General features: G+C 41.3%; 1 protein-coding gene across 2 annotated transcripts in view; it reads left to right on the top strand.

Moving 5' to 3' along the window:
• The first annotated feature begins 671 nt into the window (after positions 1-671).
• Positions 672-19511, top strand: part of FOXK2 (forkhead box K2) — a 31036-nt gene continuing 12196 nt past the window's right edge. The window contains exons 1-2 of one of the 2 annotated variants that reach the window (XM_053376225.1): positions 672-1118; positions 15439-15633. In XM_053376225.1, the coding sequence (XP_053232200.1) occupies positions 718-1118; positions 15439-15633 (596 nt within the window). In that variant the 5' untranslated portion in view covers positions 672-717. The remainder of the gene's footprint in view (positions 1119-15438; positions 15634-19511) is intronic. The other variant, XM_053376224.1, reaches the window with a different exon arrangement.

Here is a 19511-nt window from a genome sequence, read left to right as displayed (position 1 = left end):
TCAGTGGGTGGTGGTGGCGGCTGTGGGGAGATGACACTGTGTGTAGGCATCCCATTTGTCAGGGTAGTGTATATGAAGTTGAATGCTACAAAAATATAAATATATATGAATGGGACTTTTCCCCTTGAGTAAGAAAACTGTGAAAGTTGCCTCCTTTGCTTATTTCAGATTTGCATGCTTATGTATGTACAGTGCTGAAGATGATATGAGTTGCCTCTAGAATTTATATATCTGTTTACAAGCGTAAGATACTATTCACTCTTTCTGGACAGCAGTTCCCGGAGCAGGGAGTAACAGGCATCTGATTCCCCACCGCCCGCTCAAAGCAATTAAAACATATACAGTGTGCATATATCCATATATAATCCATTCCGCGTTTTTCTACCGCCTGCCTGGCTGTCTTGTCTGTTCTGAAGTACAATCTACCTTGCTGCCTTGCGCTTGGTCCCGGCGCCGGTTGCGATTGGCATGTGCGGAATAGCTCCATGGGCGTGCAGCGCTCCCATTGGCCGAGCCGGCCGCCCGTCCGGCGGACGCGGGGGGCTGCGTGAAAGTGTGCGTTGCACGGTAGCACTCCGCTGCTTGTGTCTGTCGGTGTCTGGGGCCGGCCCGCCGGGCGGCGTGTGGGGGAGGCGGGGGGCGCGCACGCGCGCGCAGGGTGGGGGGGACTTGACGGAGGGGGGCCCCCCTTCGGTCCCGCGCGCTGTCTCGGCCAAGATGGCGGCGGGGACGGCAGCGGCGGCGGCGGCCGTGGCCCGGCTGGAGGGCCGCGAGTTCGAATACCTCATGAAGAAGCGCTCGGTGACCATCGGCCGCAACTCCTCGCAAGGCTCGGTGGACGTGAGCATGGGCCACTCCAGCTTCATCTCCAGGAGGCACCTCGAGATTTTCACGGCCCCGCCCGCCCAGGCCGCCGCCAACAGCACTGCCGGCCCCGCCGCCGCCGATGGGACCGGGCCCCAGCCCGATGGTGCTGCCGCCGCCGCCGCCACCCCTGCCGCCCCTGTACCGTCTGGCGGCGGGGGCGATTTCTATTTGCGCTGCCTCGGCAAGAACGGCGTCTTCGTGGACGGGGTGTTCCAGCGCCGGGGGGCGCCGCCGCTGCAGCTGCCCCGAGTGTAAGTGCGGAGCGGAGAGGGAGGGACGACCGGGCGGTGCGTGCGAAGTGGACGGGTGAAAGGAACACGCGCTCCGGCGCCACTGTGACCTCCTTTTCTTTTCTTTCTCTCTCTCTCTCTTTCTCCCCCCCCCCTTCCCCGTTCCCGGTGTGTCAGTCAGGGGGGCGTGAGAGAGGCGGGTTCAGGCCTCTCCGCCAGGCGCTCCGGAGGAAAGGGAGGGACGGCACCACGCCTTACGGCTCTTTCTGGCCGCGGCACCCGGGCAAGGAGGCTTGAAGGGTGTCTGCAGCAAAGGAGCAGCAGCAGCAGCACCTGAGCCCGGTTTCTTTCTGCCCGGCTGGCGTGGGCATTGCGCGTGGTCGCTCGCCCGGTTTCCTAGCGCTTTTTGGAGCCGTGATGATTTATTTATATATACATACCCCAGCCCACCCTCCCCCACCGGGCGGTGTATTTATTTGGATGTAACTCCTGTTGGTTTGAGGCTTAAGTCTTAAAGGCTGCACAGCCCTCGACCAAATAACCCCTTTTGCCCGCAACGTTGATCGGGGCGAGAGCCTCCTTTCAAGCCACGCACATCTGTCATCTTATCGATTTGTATTTCCCCCGATGCTACAGGAGGCTCCGTGTCTTCCAAGGGGAAAACGAAGCACTACAGACCTCCATTCCCTGCTCTGAACAAGAATGCCTCGTGATACAATAGCCTTGTGGCTAAAAATGTCACTCCGGGGTTTAAAAATAATAATAATTCAGAAAAGTGTGGTATGGTTTAGAAATGTGCTGCTTTGAAATGATATTGATTAGGAAATATTAATGGGACACCCTTTTTGAAGCACAATAGTTTTCGGAGGTATTTAAATAATACTGCTTCTTAACCAATTTTCTAAATAAAAAAAGCCCCAACAACACTTGTTTTAAGTCAGCCCTTTTTAGGCACTTCAATACTTTTTACTATTGCTTAGTTATGTTTCTGTGTATAATGCTGTATTGTCAATACAGTTAAATGACTTGTTTGACCTCTGTCAACTGTGACTTCCATTCATACTGTTGGCAACGATACAGAAAAGCAAAGCAAATAGTCTGCTTTGCCTTGTTGAGTTATTTTGTTGAAATTGAAAGGAATCTGTTAGGAAGGCAATACATTGTTTTTAACCATGGTTGTGCTTCATGTACTTAATATAGTGTAATGTAAAAGAAAAATCAGTTTTATATTGAGTGATGGGAGCATGTAACTTTTAATTTTAAAATTTGAAATGATACTTTCTCCTCCAATCCACACCTGATGATTTGTCACTGTGAATCTGAATATTAAGCATTTCATTTGTGAACTTGGTCTGTTCATTGTGATGATTTTGAGAGAATACTTTATTTAATTTTGTAGCTTAATGGGTTGTGATAGTTTTCAGAAGACCTTACAAATCTAGGAATATAGGAAGTCAGGTAACACGTGGTTTGAAATAAGACTGCTCTGTGATCACATCTGTTATTGTTGTCATTATTCCCTTCAGTGCATTATATGCACAAATAGCAACCCCCCCAAAAAAGTTGGGAAAGTTCAAAGTCATTAAATGGTTAAATCACCATCAAGGAAAAAAAAAATGCTGTTTAAAATGTTAATTTCAGGATGTAGCTAGCTGTGTTAGTGACATGTCACAGCATTCCAACCTGTGGTGTGTCTGAGAATGGTGTAACATAGTACATCACCTACACTGAGATACCATTTGCAAAAGAATTTTTGAAAGAATATGCAAATGTTAAGACTGATTCCGTTTTAAGCAGAACACTGATAATCCTATATTTATGTGAAATAACTAGTTATTAACTTATAATGTGGAATAATGTGGAATTTACAGCTGCTTTTTTGTCAATAGTTTATTTGAGATTTTCATCTTTCTTTCACAACTCCTTCCACCCCAATAAACTTGATTCCAAATGTATTTAATTGGATACAAGCCTTGGTGATTTTAGTCAAAATTTCAAGTAGATGGACTTAGAATTAAAATCAAGGTCTGGTCCAGTAACCTGGTGTGTGATTAGTTATGTTCATATTGAACAGCTCAGCCAGTGTGCAATTTCCTTGTTTGATCCTTTCATCACTTTTAAGCAGTTTTCTAGCATCTTTCTGTTACTCATAGTGGATTGAGGGCAATAGACAAAACAATAAAACATTGAAAGTCTCTTATGTGGTACTGGACAGACTTGTAGAATATTGTAAATAATAAGAGATCTTAATCTTGTTTAACTTCAGAATGAGTGCTTAGGTAATCTTGAGATCTGCTTACCAAGGGACCTGGAGTGAAATTCCACCCCACTGAAGTCAGTTAGGAGCTTTGCCAGGGTTTAAGTTAGGAGCTTTGCCAGAGCTTTAAGTTAGCTTGTATATTTTTCATATAAGTTACGTATCTGAAATTCACATTAACCTTCTGTGTTACAGTCCATATTTGGGTTTTTTTTATTTTTTGTTGTTCCACCAATCCTCCTTTTTTCTTGGGAGTTTTTGGTCTGACACTCAGAGATTTGACCTTAATTAATATTATGGTTGTCTCACACCCTAAAGAAGGTATAGTAAAAATCTATTTTGTGACATATTGGTTAGCATATTGGGCTAACTCAGTTGCTTTTACTCTTTATAGTAAAAATACTTATTTTCAAATGTGTATGCTACCAATGAGTAGCCTGGAATTGTTCCATCTGCCAGAATACTAGCAGAAATTGATAATGTAGATAGTTAGCTATGAGTTACATGTATCCTTATCGTGGTTACATAGCAGGTTTTGTTTATCTTAAACAGAAAATTTTGATTCAGACTGTAACTAGTTGTTTTACACACAAGCCGTGGCGTTTGTCTTGCTTAGTGTTTGTGTTTTGTGGAAGCAGTTTGTACACTGGCAAATCCCTAATCTGGCAAATCCCTATTGCAAATTCAGGTGTTTCCCTCCCTCCTGTTTGGATACCTTAGAATCCCAGTATTGGCCACTTAAAATAATTTATAGAATTTGCTCAAATTAATTTTCCATAGCAGTTAAGTCAGCTTAGAAATAATAATATTTGAAAACACAGCTTGGGGATTCTTCATTCTAGATTTTGAAACTATAGTTTAAAACATAGAAAGATGGAAGCCTTCTTTCAATCCATATACATATCTAAAATGTGTAAGCATTGAGAAGTATGCTAAGTAGTTGTTGACTGCACAGCAAAAGTTAAGGTGAAGGCCTTGCAGTTAATAGGTATACACATTGATCACTTTTATATTTATAAATGAATTGTTTAAAGTTGTATCCTTCATTGCTCAAGTGGCCAACCTGTGGCTCAAGTAGCAGACATCTGCACACCTGGACAGGAGCAGAAAGATTGCAAGTGTGATTATGCCATATGCACTCCTGCCAGCTTCCTCTTTGCAACAATTTCTCTGTAGTTTAGAAGCAAAATTATATTAGAGTCCAGGAGGACTGCATCTATTCATTAGTGTGTATTAGAGTAGCACTCTCTTATGCTTTGAACTGGACTTTTAGACACACTTGCCCCAAAGGTTGGCCATCACTGCTTTGAGCATTAGTAATAAAAACATGAATGATTGATATCTATTGACTGCTGTAGAATTAACATTAGATAGAGGTTGGGATCTCAAGTTGCAACATGGCGGACAGCACTTCTGCTCCCCCTCGATTTTTGTCAGTTCCCTGTTGCTGTCCAGATGCAATACTATTCCAGAGGCTTCCCCAGTGCTTAGGAGTGGATTTTCAGATGGTTACAACAGCTGTGGTCCAAGTCAGACTATATATACTGTTATGTGTAGTTTTCTAGTAGAAATAAGAAACTGGTGTTCCATGTTTCAGTCTCTAAAATACTGTGTGCTTATACAGTACATGTCTTCAGAATAAACACACATTTCTGGAATAAAAGAATGATGTCAATGATTGCTTCTTGGTTTTGATGGTATTTATTTGAAGTCTCAGTGATGTGTTGTGTCTTATCTTTAGGAGTAGTTATCACTTTAAATACATGCAAACGTATACATTTAAGCAGTAAATACAAACAGCAATAATATTTTCACAATAAGGAGTCTTTCAAGCGCAATAATATTTAGAATTGCTTAGCTTAAGATGTACCTCTTTCAGATGAAGAGTCTCTACCCTGCTTCATTTAATCCAGTTCTTTGGTGTAGGCGACTTCTGATTTAGCCCTTACTAGCATGTCTGTTCAATATTGTATGTAAACAAACTGAACTGAGTGGGTTTATGAATTATTAGCTTCCAAATTCTATTCATTGAGAAAAGGAATAGGCACAATTGCTAGTGAATCACTAATAAATCTTATTATACTGTGGCAGATTTTTAAAATTTGGTTCCTTCTGAGATAAGATTTGTTTTAGTTCAACATAGGTAGTATGAACAGAGAATTCTAATCTTGTGATACAGTAAGTCATAGAACCTCTAGGGGGGATTGCTTAAGAATTGAAGAAAGGTTCAATTTACTACTTGTCTTGGGGTCAAACTATCTGTTAAATGGGAAATCCATGTCTGATTTATTAAATGTTTTTAAAAATGAAATGATGCTTCAGGGAGCTTCTAATTTGCCCCCAACTCCTGTTGGATAAACAGCAGTGATAGATTTGGGAGGGGGTATTAGGAGAAAATTACGAAGGGAAGATTTAAACACCCCCTTCGAAAGAACACACATTCTACTCTATACAAACTGAACTTACAACTACATTTCAGTTAAAAAAGAAGAATCAATCACAAATATCCAGTATAAATGTGTAGCTTGACTCTTAACAAATACAATGTAGGATTCCCAAAGAGTAGTACATCAATAAGTTTCTAATACAGGAGAACAGAAACCTTTATCATGCTGAAAACAGAAACAGCTGGTGATAGCCTCTTGCTCTTGAACATTAGACACTTACAGAAGGCAAGAGATCTGATTTAAACTCATTAGTGAATACTCTGTTTAAAACACTAGGCATCAGTTTTGTTCCCAAGACAGGTGTAGAACAGCATTGGTGTTCAACTGCTATAAACAAGATCAAAAACTTGTAACAGACTATGAATCCCATGGAATAACTTCTGCTGTGCATCAACTAAAATGGAGTTACAAAATAGTAAAAAAACCAATGCTTTTACTATTTGACATCTGGCACAATTAATGCTTGCTGGTTAATACATTGCCATTGCATGCATTCTACAAACTGCAATAACTGACTTCTGTGCCCTTTCATATGCCACTTACATTCTAAGCATATGAAGAATAGATGTGACTTCAAGGATGTGCTATAATCAATCTGAGTCCAGTGGATTTCAGTTCAAGAGTATTTTCCTAATGGTAACTGAACAAGTTTCTTTTAAACAGTTTTAAACAGTTCCTCAGAAGAAACTGCTTTAGTTGTTCTGAGGTAAAGCTCTTCTGACTTAAAATGCATTGGGCATCATTGTGCACCTTGAGGTCTTTTCTTCTCTTGGTTTCCTGTTCTGGTGCCTCCCTGTCTTCCTTCCTTTTGGTTTATTTAGTTTTTCATCCACAGCATAGTTTAAACCTCTATTTACTTTCTTTCTTACACAATATATCAATCTGTTATTGGGATCCAGAAGACTCATTTTCAGCTTCTAGCTATAAACAAATATTATGAGCCTCCAATTTTTAAAAGAAATATGGTAAATTGGGACCCCACAATATTAATTTAAATTCCTTATTGTGCTATCAGAGAGCCCTGGAGGAGAAACAAAAGAGATTCATTGGTGAAGCCCTGAGTTCTAACAGGAAATAAAATAAAACCGAAAACAAAAATACCTAGTTGAAATATTACATAGTAAATATTGTAATGGAAGGGACCCAATGTATCCCAGTAGGCTAACAGAGTCCCACCCGCTCAAAAAATATTATAAATAAGAAACCAGTGTTACAGGGTTGCACTATAAGAGTGTTAACTAAGTCATGATGAAGGCAGCATGGATTGTAAAGTGGTTCAGGTTTTGCTAAGATGTTTTGCACCTTACTTAATCTATTGTGGGTAATGACTGAGGCTACTAATGCTGGATCCGTGTCATAAAACAAAATTGGGGCAACAAAAGCAGAAGCAGGAAGTGTTACTAAAAGGAGGAACTTTGATTTTTGATGATGCTTGTAGCTGGATCCTGAAAATTATAGCAGAGGTTACATGATGGCAGCCTTCACTATAGCTCTGCCCATTGCACTATGTCACATAGCATGAGCAGAAATTTTCTGTTAAATACAATAAATAGCATTGGCAACTATATTCCCACTTAGTTTTGCAGAAACGTTCATGGATGTGTTTGTGTTGTAAACAGAGCTTGTAAACAAGCATGAGTGATAATATAGTGGCAGCATACTTCTTTTCTCTTTCCATCAAATTAATTTTTCTCTCCAGTTACTCTTTAGATTGGTGGGGATATACCTGTTGACTTTAGTTTTGCTGGGCTTGCCTCTCTGTCTTGGAGTGACTTGCGGCATTGCATGGGAGGGGTAGACATTGACATTCACATAATAATCAGTAGATGACACACAGACTGCATAGTGAATGAAGAGATAATAATTATTAAGCTATTTTTGTAGTCATTGTAGTTTCCCTCCAAAGAAGAAAATAGTGATTCTGGTTTTGGGGTGATTTTGAAAGGAGAAGCTGCATCTTATCTCAACATTCCTTATGCAGTCCTGGGTTTCTATTTATAGATAGCATGCTATAAAGGTAAAGGTAGGTATTGCCACTTGCTATCAACTCTGTGAATACTATAACAAAAATGTAGACACAATTTTTATTTCCCTATTTGCATTTATATATCACCAAACTTCCATACAGGCACTGACCTTCGCTTCAGCTAGGTACTGGCCTCACATGTCTTCAGACCATACTTTGAGGACTTTTCCCTAAAGTGTTTGTTTCTGTATGTCTTGAAATCTATAGTTTCAGTTGTGTGAAAGCAACAGCATTCTGATGATCACCTACTGAATTTTGCAAATTCAAAGAGCAGTTTGCTTTGTGGAATGCAAGTCTGTTTAAGCTTGTTTCAATAATCCAAGAAACTATGTAGCATGATCCTAAGCATCTTGATTCAGAAATAAAGTCCCACTGAGTTCAATGAAGCCACACATTTCTTTCCTCCAGAAAAACTGTTATGTTTATGTTTTTAAAAAGAAATCATTTTCTTTTTTCAGACTGTCGAGTTTGGAAATTTGGGATACAATGTTATGGTGTTTCTATTCCTATCTGAACAGCTAGTTCTAGAAAGTGGTGCTTCGTTCAAGGGCATTTATGCTATAGGGTCCTGCAGGGTTCCATCTTGTCCCACATGCTGTTTTATATATTAAGTGCCATCAATAAGTGAATGAAACCCAGCACTGCTTTCATTTTCAGCTGATTCAAGGAAGGCAATTTAAGTACCAGATCAACATCTGGGTTTGATTATAGACTGAATGAGAGTCAATAAACAATCTCGGAGGAATTCAATGTTGTTTGCCAAGTGGAACAATCCCCCCCCTCATTTGTTGTTCTCCTGACCCCCAAGAGCTGGTTTTGGGGTCTTGCAGAGGGGGGGGGGAAGCCTCATTGCTTTACTGGTATTCATTGTGCTGGCTGAAACTATCACAACTAATATGGTCCTTAGTCTAGAGAAGATGGAGGTGCTGTTGGTAGGTGATTCATTTGTCCAGTTTAGTGATGTAGAAACTGTTCTGGGTGAACTGGCCCTTCTTCTGAAAGAGCAGGTTTGTGTTCTGGAGGTGGTCCTCCATCCAGCTTTGTAACTGGAGAGGCAGGGGCACAGAATGCTTTACACAAGTTTGAATTCTTCCTGTACAGAGCGAATCTAGCTCAGTTAACTATGCCTGGCAACCTCCTGGTTAGACTATCACAATGCATTATACATAGCATTGACTTTGAAGAGAATTCAGAAACTGCTGTTAGAGCAAAATACTGCTATGAGAGTGCTAACTGAAAACCAGGTGTTGGGGCTGAAACCTTGTTGATGCTGAGACATATATCTGGTTCCCTGTCCTTACTGGACATGAGTCAAAGTACTGATGCTTACCTTTATTCAATATGAGCATGCTCATGCCTTAAGGTCATCATTAAGGTCCTTTTTGGGGTAGTTCTGCTGTCACTGATGCAGTAGGTGGCAACTGGAGAATGGGTTACTTTTGTGCCCTGTTTAACAAATCACACCTCCAGGGAAGCTTGACTTGTGCCTATCTTCAATTGGAGCAAAGGCCCTTTTGTTTTCCTGAGTGTTTAAATAACATTTAAGTGTTTATTTGAGTGTTTATTTACCTACTGTGTTTGGATTTTTATGGTGCTGTCCCTGGTTGTTTTCTTTTATTAGCTTATTAGGCTTTGTCTGAACCCAGACAAATTTTGGTTAATTTTAACTATAATCTCTTGGAACTGAACCCTACATAAGATGTCCATCTGTATTTCTTAACAGAATATAGATGGTGTCACTGATTTTTTTCTTTAAAAAATAACAATTGATTTCCTCATTTGTTTCAACAAGTTGTCATTAAGATAAATGTAAGCACTGTTTACTTGAAATTTTGATTGTTTTTTGCTAAGTAATTTTACATTCTCTACTTGGATTCTTGTGTTAAACCTTGGATAGCTCTCCAGTAAGTTCCTTGTACCTCTCTAACATAAATAAGTTAGATACATACAACCCCCTTTTCTGGGGCAGCCTAAAGCTTGCCTCATTGACTGTACTATATGCTTGGTTAACATTAACCATAAGTGCTTAGATTCTTGCACACCAATCCTTTGTATAGACAGCAGTTTGTGGTACTGAATGTAAGTCTTTGTACCATCTTAGAGGTACAAAGCTGCCATTTCAGCAAGGTAGGACTTTATCCTTTGCCAGCCACACTTCCAGTCAGCTGCATTTTGCCATCGCCACGCTAGCAGCACACCTACTGGTGTGGAGGTCTGGCAGGGAAGGAAGCAGGTTCTTGTGCTTTGGTTGATATTATCTGCCTCATAAAGGAGTGATTCTCCCAATGTGGGCTTGGCCTGGAAAAGGTGTCAAGACATGGGTGGATTTTTATGTTTGATGTTTTATTGTGTTTTTATATTAGATGGAAGGCACCCAGAGTGGTTAGGGCAACCCAGTCAGATGGGCAGGGTACAAATTCTTCTTCTTCTTCTTCTTCTTCTTCTTCTTCTTCTTCTTCTTCTTCTTCTTCTTCTTCTTGCTAGAAGAGCTTTTAGAGGATTCTCCCTGGATTTGTGAGGATGGCTGCTTCCCCTCTGACTGCTTTGATGACCTGCTTTGTTCTAATGGTGTTCTCCTATATATGGTTTTAGGACAGAGATAGCCAGTGTGGTGCCTTCCAGATATTGTAGACTACAGTAGTCATAATCTCTTACCATTTGTGCCATGTAGCTGTGGATGATGGGAGTTGGAACACCACATTGCCTGCTCCTGTTTTAGGAAGTATCAGATATGGCTTGCTATCTTTTCTAATGCTAGTAATCAGTTAGTTCCGCAGTCCACAGATTTTTGTGAACACCAGCAAGTTGCATGTACATGACTGTATGGAAGGATCTTCGCACACCCAGCTGTGGAACAGACTTAATAATGCTGGATTTGGGGTGGGGATAGAATACAGAATAAGCTCACGAGGGTGGCATAAGCTCAAGATTTGGGAGACACTGGCATAGGACTTGAGAGGCTATTGAAAATGAGTGGTTCGTCTGCTCTTATTGTCAGGCATTAATCAGATTTCAGTGGGGCAAGTTTTAAGTATAGTATGTCAAAGTAGCAAATCTGCAGGAAAATGTCCAAAATGATGTGCTTAGAAAACTGTTGAAAAGTAGATGCTCTTAATAGTTAATCTGAAGAATGCTTAGGTGCACTGCTTCATGGGTTGTTAAGTGATATGCTGATCTTGTTGGACCATATGCTGACTGGGCTTGTCTAGGAGAGTGTGGAACTAAAAGGTTACAGATTAATTAGGCCGTAACCTGTGCTGTATATTGCTGAAAACAACACTGCTTTGTTGTTATGTTGGCTACTGCAGCAGCTTGCATCATTCATAGATTCCTCCTCCTTCAGAAGTAAGAGTGCATAAAATGTATGATTCCATGAATTGAACAGTGTGTTTGTTTGATTTAATATATCTCGTTTTGTAGTAAGAAAAGGCTCTCAAAATGGCTTGCATAAGATTTGCACAATATAGTCACATTATAGAATCACAGTATTTTGAAGTACAGTCCAGGTTTTTAATTTTATTGTTCCCTTCAGACACTACAGTAAACATGTCTAAATAAAACATTGGGCTAGATGGAAGTAGCATCAAGAGTTAGAACAAATGAGCCTACCAGCCTATGTCCTTGGCTTCTTATGTTCCCATTTTATACATGCATTGGAAGTTGGATGGGGAGAATTATGTTTGGTCTGCATTTCAGAGTGAACCAGCCTATTTTGCCATTCTTGCACTGATACATGAATCAGGACATTGCATACTTTGCTATTTTTTGCAGTGCAGTTGTGGTTCAGAAAAATATACACAGAATGCATATTGTCAATGCATTTTAGTGCAGTTTTTTTTAAAAAAAAGAATGGACTTGTGATTGAATACATATGAAAGTGATACTGACTGGAAAAAGACTGATCTTTCAATCACTAATTGAAAGGCGCTCAAGGCAGACATCCAAAACTAAGCAGATCTGGATCTGGTTGGTGCCTGGATGGGAGACCATTTGAAATCTGATGTGTTCATTATTTTCTAATTATTATTTATTTCATTTGTGAACACTTCCCATGACACACCCAAAAGCAATTTACAATACAATAAAAACATTTGGAGCAATTGCTTGTATAAAACACACCAGGACAGTTACATGTATAAAACTTTTATAATAAAAGCAATTAAAACCGTATATATATAAACAATTTAAAGCACCAGCAGATATATAAAAGCAATTTACATCCAATACAGGCAGAACCTGGCAGCAGCAGCAGCTGGGAGAGAGACATGCTTGATTTCTGCTAGAATCCAAGCCTGTGACTATGGGAGAAACAAGAAATTTTGGGGTGTTATTAATGCTGTACGCCTCTCCAGCTTATGTTCAGGTTGTATATGTGAGTAAATAAACCAAATACCCTAAAGACACCGCAGTCTCTGCTGTCTCTTATTTCCAGGAAACCAAACCTTGGGTAAGTGCATGGAACCCCTGCCTGGAATCTCTCATTGCTTGAAAATTAGGGTAGTGTATAATAGTATTTTCTTCTTCATCATTTTAATGTATCTGTATGGGTTTTTGGTTGGTTGGTTGTAAGTTGCTTTGAGATGCCTTTGGCAAGAAATAGTGGCTAATCAATATTTTTTTAAAGAAAAAATACAGATTCCAAAAGGATAAAAGTCTTCTCTTAGATGACTTTTTGAAAAATGAACGCATTGTATGTATGTCATACATGGAGAAAAGGTGGTATATAAATAATGTACTCTCCAAATCACAGTAAACACTGCCACATTATCTCAGTATATAGCCTTAATTTTGTGTTCAGGTGAAGATGCTAAGTTATATGCACCCTTCATACTCCTAAAAACATCTGGCTTGTTGTCTTCTTTTTGGTATTATGAGAACTTTTCTGACAGAAAAAAAGTGTTTATCCAGAAATTTAGTCAAAACTTACAAGTGGCTGCTTGAAATGTATGCTGTTGATTGGTGTGATGTGGCCTAAATGTTACTACACCAAAGAGACACCTACCTGCTTGCATATGAATGAAAAGTTGGGTAAGTGTCTAATAGAAGGGCACAGCTTTTTGTTTGTTGACCTTCTCACATGGAAACATAGATACTTACAGTGGTTATAGAATAGAAAATCCTTTTCTGCTTACAATATGAATTAATTTAACAGCAGGAAATAATAATAAACTGAAAGGGGAAAAGTTGGCTTGATTTTGAAGCAACTGTTCTATTACTTCAAAGTGGCATAAGTTGTTTAAGATGCTGAAACAGCCATTTATAAATCTGAAGCAAGTGTAGACATGCAGTCTTCTTCCAGACAAATTATATTCATTCATGTTCTTAAGGTTGAAGATGAAATTTAGAGACCACACAACCAGCCTGTGTTTAGCTTTTGTGTTGAAAGATGCCAAATACTTAAAAGTGCAGCGTTTCCATAGGCAGAGTTTCTTTTGTACTCGCAGACGATGGAGCCTCAAATTCCAGAGGCATTACATGGGTAGTTTTAATGAATTAGTGTCTGGTTTTCCTGCAGCTGATGTGACAAGCAGCTTTATAAGCTGCTTCCCATCGATCCCTGCTTTCCAGCTCTTTTGTGTCTTCTGCTTGGAGGAAAACGATGAAGAGCTTGGTTTCTACAGTAACTACTGCCTGCAGGCAGATTTCTTTCAGGGTTCCTTTCAGTCTGTGCAAGGATGATGTGTTTGGTTTCTTTAGAGCTCTTTTCTTTGGTAGCCTTGGAGGTTTAAATTTTATATGGTTTAATGTTGCAAAGTATGGTAGGATTTGTAATTGCAAGTGAAGTATGTTTTCCAGAAGTGGCTTCAATTGGTGGTAGTTGCTGTTGGCCTGAAATTATTTTTATTGAAAAATTGGTATAAGCTAAACTTGTGGGGTGTCATGCTTGTAAAAATACATATAGTGTAGAGAGGAAATTTGGTCCAGTTTATGGAGGAGTTGGTTGTCCATCTTATTTTCAGTCTAAATCAGAACTCTCTTGGATCACTCCAACTCTCCATCTAGTCCAGCATTCTGCTTCCAGAGGCCAGATGTTTCTAGGAAGCTCACAGTTAGGGCTTCAGTTAGGGCTACCCTTCCCTGCTGCCTGTCCTCAACATCTGGTATAGTGCCTCTGAACCTGAGTCCGTTTGCTTATCATAGAATTGTAGAGTTGGAAGTGACCCCGAGGGTCATCTAGCCCAACCCCCTGTAATGCAGGAATCTCAACACATGGTCCCCCATCCCATTTGAAACCATTCACAACCCTGCTGGCTTTGCAAATGTGCTAGCAGCTTTATTGTTGCACCACTAGGAAAATATAGCTAATATCTTTTTATAGACTTCACTTCCATGATTTTGTCTTAATTCCCTTTTAAAGCCATCTGACACAGTATTACTATTGCCATAGTTAAGCACTGTGAAAAGCACTGTCATCCATCTTGAACCTACCCTGATTCACTGAGTAACCCAGAGTTCTAGTACTATGAGAAGGAGATTTTTTTGGGGGGTGGGGTATGCTTTTCATTATTTGTTACCTTCATAGGTGTTCCAATCACTGGATTGTTTTGGTTTCTGATTTCTGTACCTTTGTAACTGTGTAATATATGTTGGAGATATCCTTTGAAATATTCAGATAAGAAAGCTATTTTGTGTGAATGTGTATGTATTTATATTATTGACTAATATGGATAACGATTAATTATAGCTTTAACAAACTAGGTCTATGTCCCTGAAAGAGCAGATTTCAAAATGTATCAGGAATAAAGAACACAGTATTTCTATACAGTTATTTCTTCCTCCACCCCCATGACATTCAATTGTTTGAAGCAGCCCCTGGTTGTCAGAGTTATCTCAGCTGAACAAGTTGGTTGGAATCCTGCCATACTGTAGGATCACAACTTGCACACATTTAACTTGCACAATCACAGTTCTATGCGCTTGGCAGCTGGCCAGCTGATATCACACAAATTAAATGCATGTGAGGAGGAGAGTTTAAAAGCTGTTTGCTTGCTGAATTTTCCTGCGTGGAAAAAGCTTTTAATTTCTCAACCTTGGACTCTGGGAAACTCTTGGGTGGGCTATGGATGCTTTTGCAATATCTCAGGTGACCCTGTGAGATCTCACACTGGCTCTGGCAGGTAAGATTTTTCATGTAGAAGTGGTTCTAGGGGGTTGTTCTGACTAAATGTGATTTCAGTTTTACACACTACCCCTCCACCCAGAATATAACATACACACCCCAAGACGCTATTTTCTAGAGAAAAGGACAGTAACCTAAAAAAAGAAAGAAAAAGAAGAGTTATTGAGGTTTTTAATGTATGCCCTTTTATGAAGTATGGATCATTTCCTAACCAATTTTAGGTCAGTGTGTAGGACTAAGGCTTTTGATTCAAATCTAGCTTTTCATGATACTATGCTATTTCTGTGAATGCTAGTTTTGGTCTTTATATGTGTGTTCAGTTCTCTGTGTTAAGACTTTTTAAAAACTGCAAATAGTAATTGCTCATTTTGTAACCTGAAATAACACTTTACAATTAACATTTTATTAGGGTAAAGTAATACTGATGAAATTATGCAAATAAAAATTTATACTCTTCCAATTAATAAGTGCATTTTGTTTTTATTTTGCAGATGTACATTCAGGTTTCCCAGCACAAACATCAAGATAACATTTACAGCTTTATCCAATGAAAAAAGAGAAAAACAGGAGTCCCCGCAGTCCCCAGTGAAACCTGTGCAACCCCAGATCTCTCCCCTAACAATAAACATTCCAGACAACATGGCTCACCTGATCAGCCCTCTCCCTTCTCCCACAGGAACCATCAGGTATTTAGACATTGTGATACTGCATGCACAATTAATATACGACCACAGAATTTAATACAAAGTAATGCATCACTTGAAGTTTTCATTTGTGTAATAAAACTTGGAGCTCAGCTCAACCTGGGAATAAACTGTAGACTTGCACATTCTCTTCAGCCACCTAATCGTGCTGGTCTTACTTGAATTTACAGTGCTATGGATCGCTCAAGGCCAAACTAGAGGTAATGGTTTCAGACACATATTTTTCATTGTGGGTTTGCCCCAATTATATATAAAGTAGGTGAGAGAGGATGCCCTTTGCTTACCTTGATAGTACGCCCATGGGGCATGACAGCACCATGGAAAGCTCCACTTTTCCCCCTCCAAAAATGAAGGGGAAATGTGTGTGCGTCCTATGGTGCGAATGCAGGCTTTCGCTGAAGCCTGGAGAGCGAGAGGGGTCGGTGCGCACCAACCCCTCTCGCTCTCCAGGCTTCAGGAGAGCCCCACCGCCAGCCCCACAAGCTCGGGGGACAGCAGGGAGGTGGAACGCCGCCATCCCGCTGTCCCCCGACTTGGTTAGAAGGCTGGCGGGGGGAGAACCCTGCTCCTCCCCGTCGCCAGCCCCGCAAACTCTGGGGACAGCGGCAGAGGCACAGCGCGCCCTTCTCGCTGTCCCCCGACTTGGCTAGAAGGCTGGCGGGGGGGGGGAGAAGCCTGCTCCTCCCCGTCGCCAGCCCCGCAAACTCGGGAGACAGCGGGAGAGGCGCAGCGCGCCCTTTCCGCTGTCCCCCGACTTGGCTAGAAGGCTGGCGGGGGGGAGAAGCCTGCTCCTCCCCGTCGCCAGCCCCGCAAACTCGGGAGACAGCGGGAGAGGCGCAGCGCACCCTTCCCGCTGTCCCCCGACTTGGCTAGAAGGCTGGCGGGGGGGAGAAGCCTGTTCCTCCCCGTCGCCAGCCCCGCAAACTCGGGGGACAGTGGGAGAGGCGCAGCGCGCCATCCCGCTGTCTCCCGACATGGTTTGGAGGCTGGGGGAGGGCTTCCTCCTCCCCCAGCCCCGCAAGCTCCCAGAGCGATGCCAAAGCTGCGCGCAGCTTCAGCATGGCTCTGGGTCCCGTTCTGGGGGAGGGGGAAGCTCGGGCTTCCCCCGCCCCAGCCCCGCGCCTGGCGGGGGGGGGGAATAAAATTTTCCCCCTTTATTTCCCCCCCCCCCCCAAATCTAGGTGCGTCCTATGGACCGGTGCGTCCTATAGTGCGAAAAATACGGTAGCCACATAAAGCTAGGATTGAACTAAATCCTTTTATGTCTGCAGATCAGCTTCCAAAGCACTTTCCTTAAGGTGTAGAAGACCTTAAAGCAGCAGGACTCTTAGCTTGAAGCCCAGCATTCTTCCTTCTCCACTCCTAACACTTTTCTCTAGGCTAACTGCCTGTAGTGATGGGTGGGCCAACATGGTGATTCGGGTTCCTGTCATGAAGAGAGTTACTTCCTTGGGAGGGTTCAGGCTTTTGAGTTTCAGGCTCTGGAGGATCCAAGCCAAGTATTTCTGGTTCAAGGGTGCCAGATCTAAACCGCTGTGGCCTGGGTCAGTCTCCAGCACCTTTACTTTTGGTGCTGCTAGTTTGATGGATTAGGAAGACGCTAACAAGAGTGTGGGTCCTGACAGATGGTTCAATTTTAGGAGGAAGAGAGGCATGCTGGTGAGTGGTGCTGAATACCTTCCATGATCACTTAAATTCCACGGCGGATATGAATGTGGAAAGAAGGTTCTGCAGTTCCCACTCACATGGCCCCTTTGCTCCTAAACTACATGATTGGGGGAAATCTGCATGTAAAAGGAGAGGTCTGCTGCTGTTGTGTCTAGTTTGGCTTTCAATATGTGAGTGTTTAGAAATTGTCAGACTTGGAACATTTTGTGAACCAATGATTCATAGCTGCTGGGATTCCTGGGAACATTAGATTGAGTTTAAGAACCATGATAAATGTTGACTATGTAGTAACCTAATAGCTGGTTTTATATGGGTGGTGGGCATGCTCAAAGTCACTTAACAACATGGACCATCTCTCTAATAAGCCATCTTTATTTATTTTGTTTGAAGCTTATACATATTTTGTTGAGTTGTATTGATAATTCAGTTAATTAAAATGTGGGGAAATTCATCTGATATTTTTTATAGCAGCTATTTTTTTTGCCTCCAATAAGTGCTTTCTCTCTAGTAGGGAATGGTTGACTAAGATGTGAAAAATTGCTGAGACGAAAAGTCTTAACAGCACAAATGCAAATATGGGGGGGGGGAGCCAAAGGTGTTTCTGTTTATATAATGGTCAGCCAACACCTCACAAACAGGTGTTTCTGTTGTGTTCACTATCTTAATCTCTATGAATTTAGTTAAGCAAACTGCATGAGTCAAACGACACAACTGAACTCCGTCTTCCCTGTACCCCCAAATCTACTTTGGAGATTTGAGGGGGAAGCACATGGGGGAGGAACGGAAGGGAAATTCCACTGTGTCATTCTGTTTAAGCAGTGACTTAGTTGGATGCAATGCAATGCTGTGTTTTATGGTAACACTTTCAAAAAGAAAATACTAAAATAAAAAGTATTAGATTAAGAAAAGTATTAGTTCCAGCTTGCATGTCCTTCTTGTTTTTGTTCTGTGGGATTTCTCAGTGTCCCTGACCCTCAGTGCCTTCTCCAGTTGGAGGCTGGGTTGGGTTGGGATGTAGGAAAATGTCCACCACATCCCTGCCCTGAGTAGGTTTTGAGACTCTAAAGTAGTAGAAGGGATGAGATGGCAGAGGACTCTGGTTCCTTGCAAGAGCTGAAAGTGATTGCTTGTATGGTCTTGATCCTTTGTGAGCGTTCACTTGGAACACTTGCAAAGAATTTATCTCTTTTGGGGAGAAAAGTTGGGTATGCAGGCGTCTCTAATTGCAATTTAACTAAATCATTTTTACCAAGGGTACAAAGGAAATTTGGGTGTCATTTGCAAAATATTTTAAGCAGCTAGTATGTGCAGAGTACATTTAAGAATATTTAAGTTGGTTTTGCACCAACAAAGGTGGCAAAACTGTGACTTGAGCTGAGACTTTGGAATCATGATTTGTGTGTAGTAGCATGTTCAGTGAAAAATGTGTGTGGTTGATTTTAACTCAGACTGCAGTGTCTACATAACAAGTAATGAATCAAAATGCTTCTGTAGCATATTACAGTTGTCTTTGTGTTGCCTAGAGTATGTGGGCTGTATCCATTGAAGTCATTGACCTTAAAGGATCATCCCTGTTCATGCAGTAGAATTTCCCCTCCCTTTCCTTTCCCCATGTGCTCCTGTGCACCCCACACACGTTTTCGGGGTTTCTTCCCAACCCTCCAGAACAGATTGTAGGGAGGAGAAGGAGGACTTTTCAACTTTATAGCATTAAAAATAGTATTAAAAATAACTTCGAAAACATTACAAGGCTTTTCAGCTTTACAGCATTAAAAATAATAGTCGTGGCTGCTTTGAAAACAATTTAGGAAAGGCACTACATTATAAATGCTGAAATCTATAGAATTGTCCATGCAGCATTCTGTGCACATGCTGTGACTTTTGTGTGTGTTCCCAACTCCCCCTCTTACCACAATCTCTCATCACTGCCCTGCCCCCCAAAAAGCTACTCCTGGAGGTCATGGGGAGCTGGAGTGGCAGTGAAGTTCTGTAGCTAAAATGAGAATCACACAGTGTGGTTGCTTACAGGCACCCTGGAGTTTTATTTTAAATTACCTTTTTGTGCATGTGTTATTTTTGGGAAATTATAATACATTACACATTTTATTCCAGTTGCTTTGTCAAAATAAAGCATGTCCAGCAGCTTCTGAGGCACATAAATATAAAATCACATTGGTTGATTCTTGGTATCA

This window comes from Podarcis raffonei, chromosome 2 (assembly GCF_027172205.1).
Source record: "Podarcis raffonei isolate rPodRaf1 chromosome 2, rPodRaf1.pri, whole genome shotgun sequence".
Classification (NCBI taxonomy): domain Eukaryota; kingdom Metazoa; phylum Chordata; class Lepidosauria; order Squamata; family Lacertidae; genus Podarcis; species Podarcis raffonei.
The sequence above is the reverse complement of the archived record's forward strand: the minus strand, read 5'-3'. Positions and strand labels throughout refer to the sequence as shown.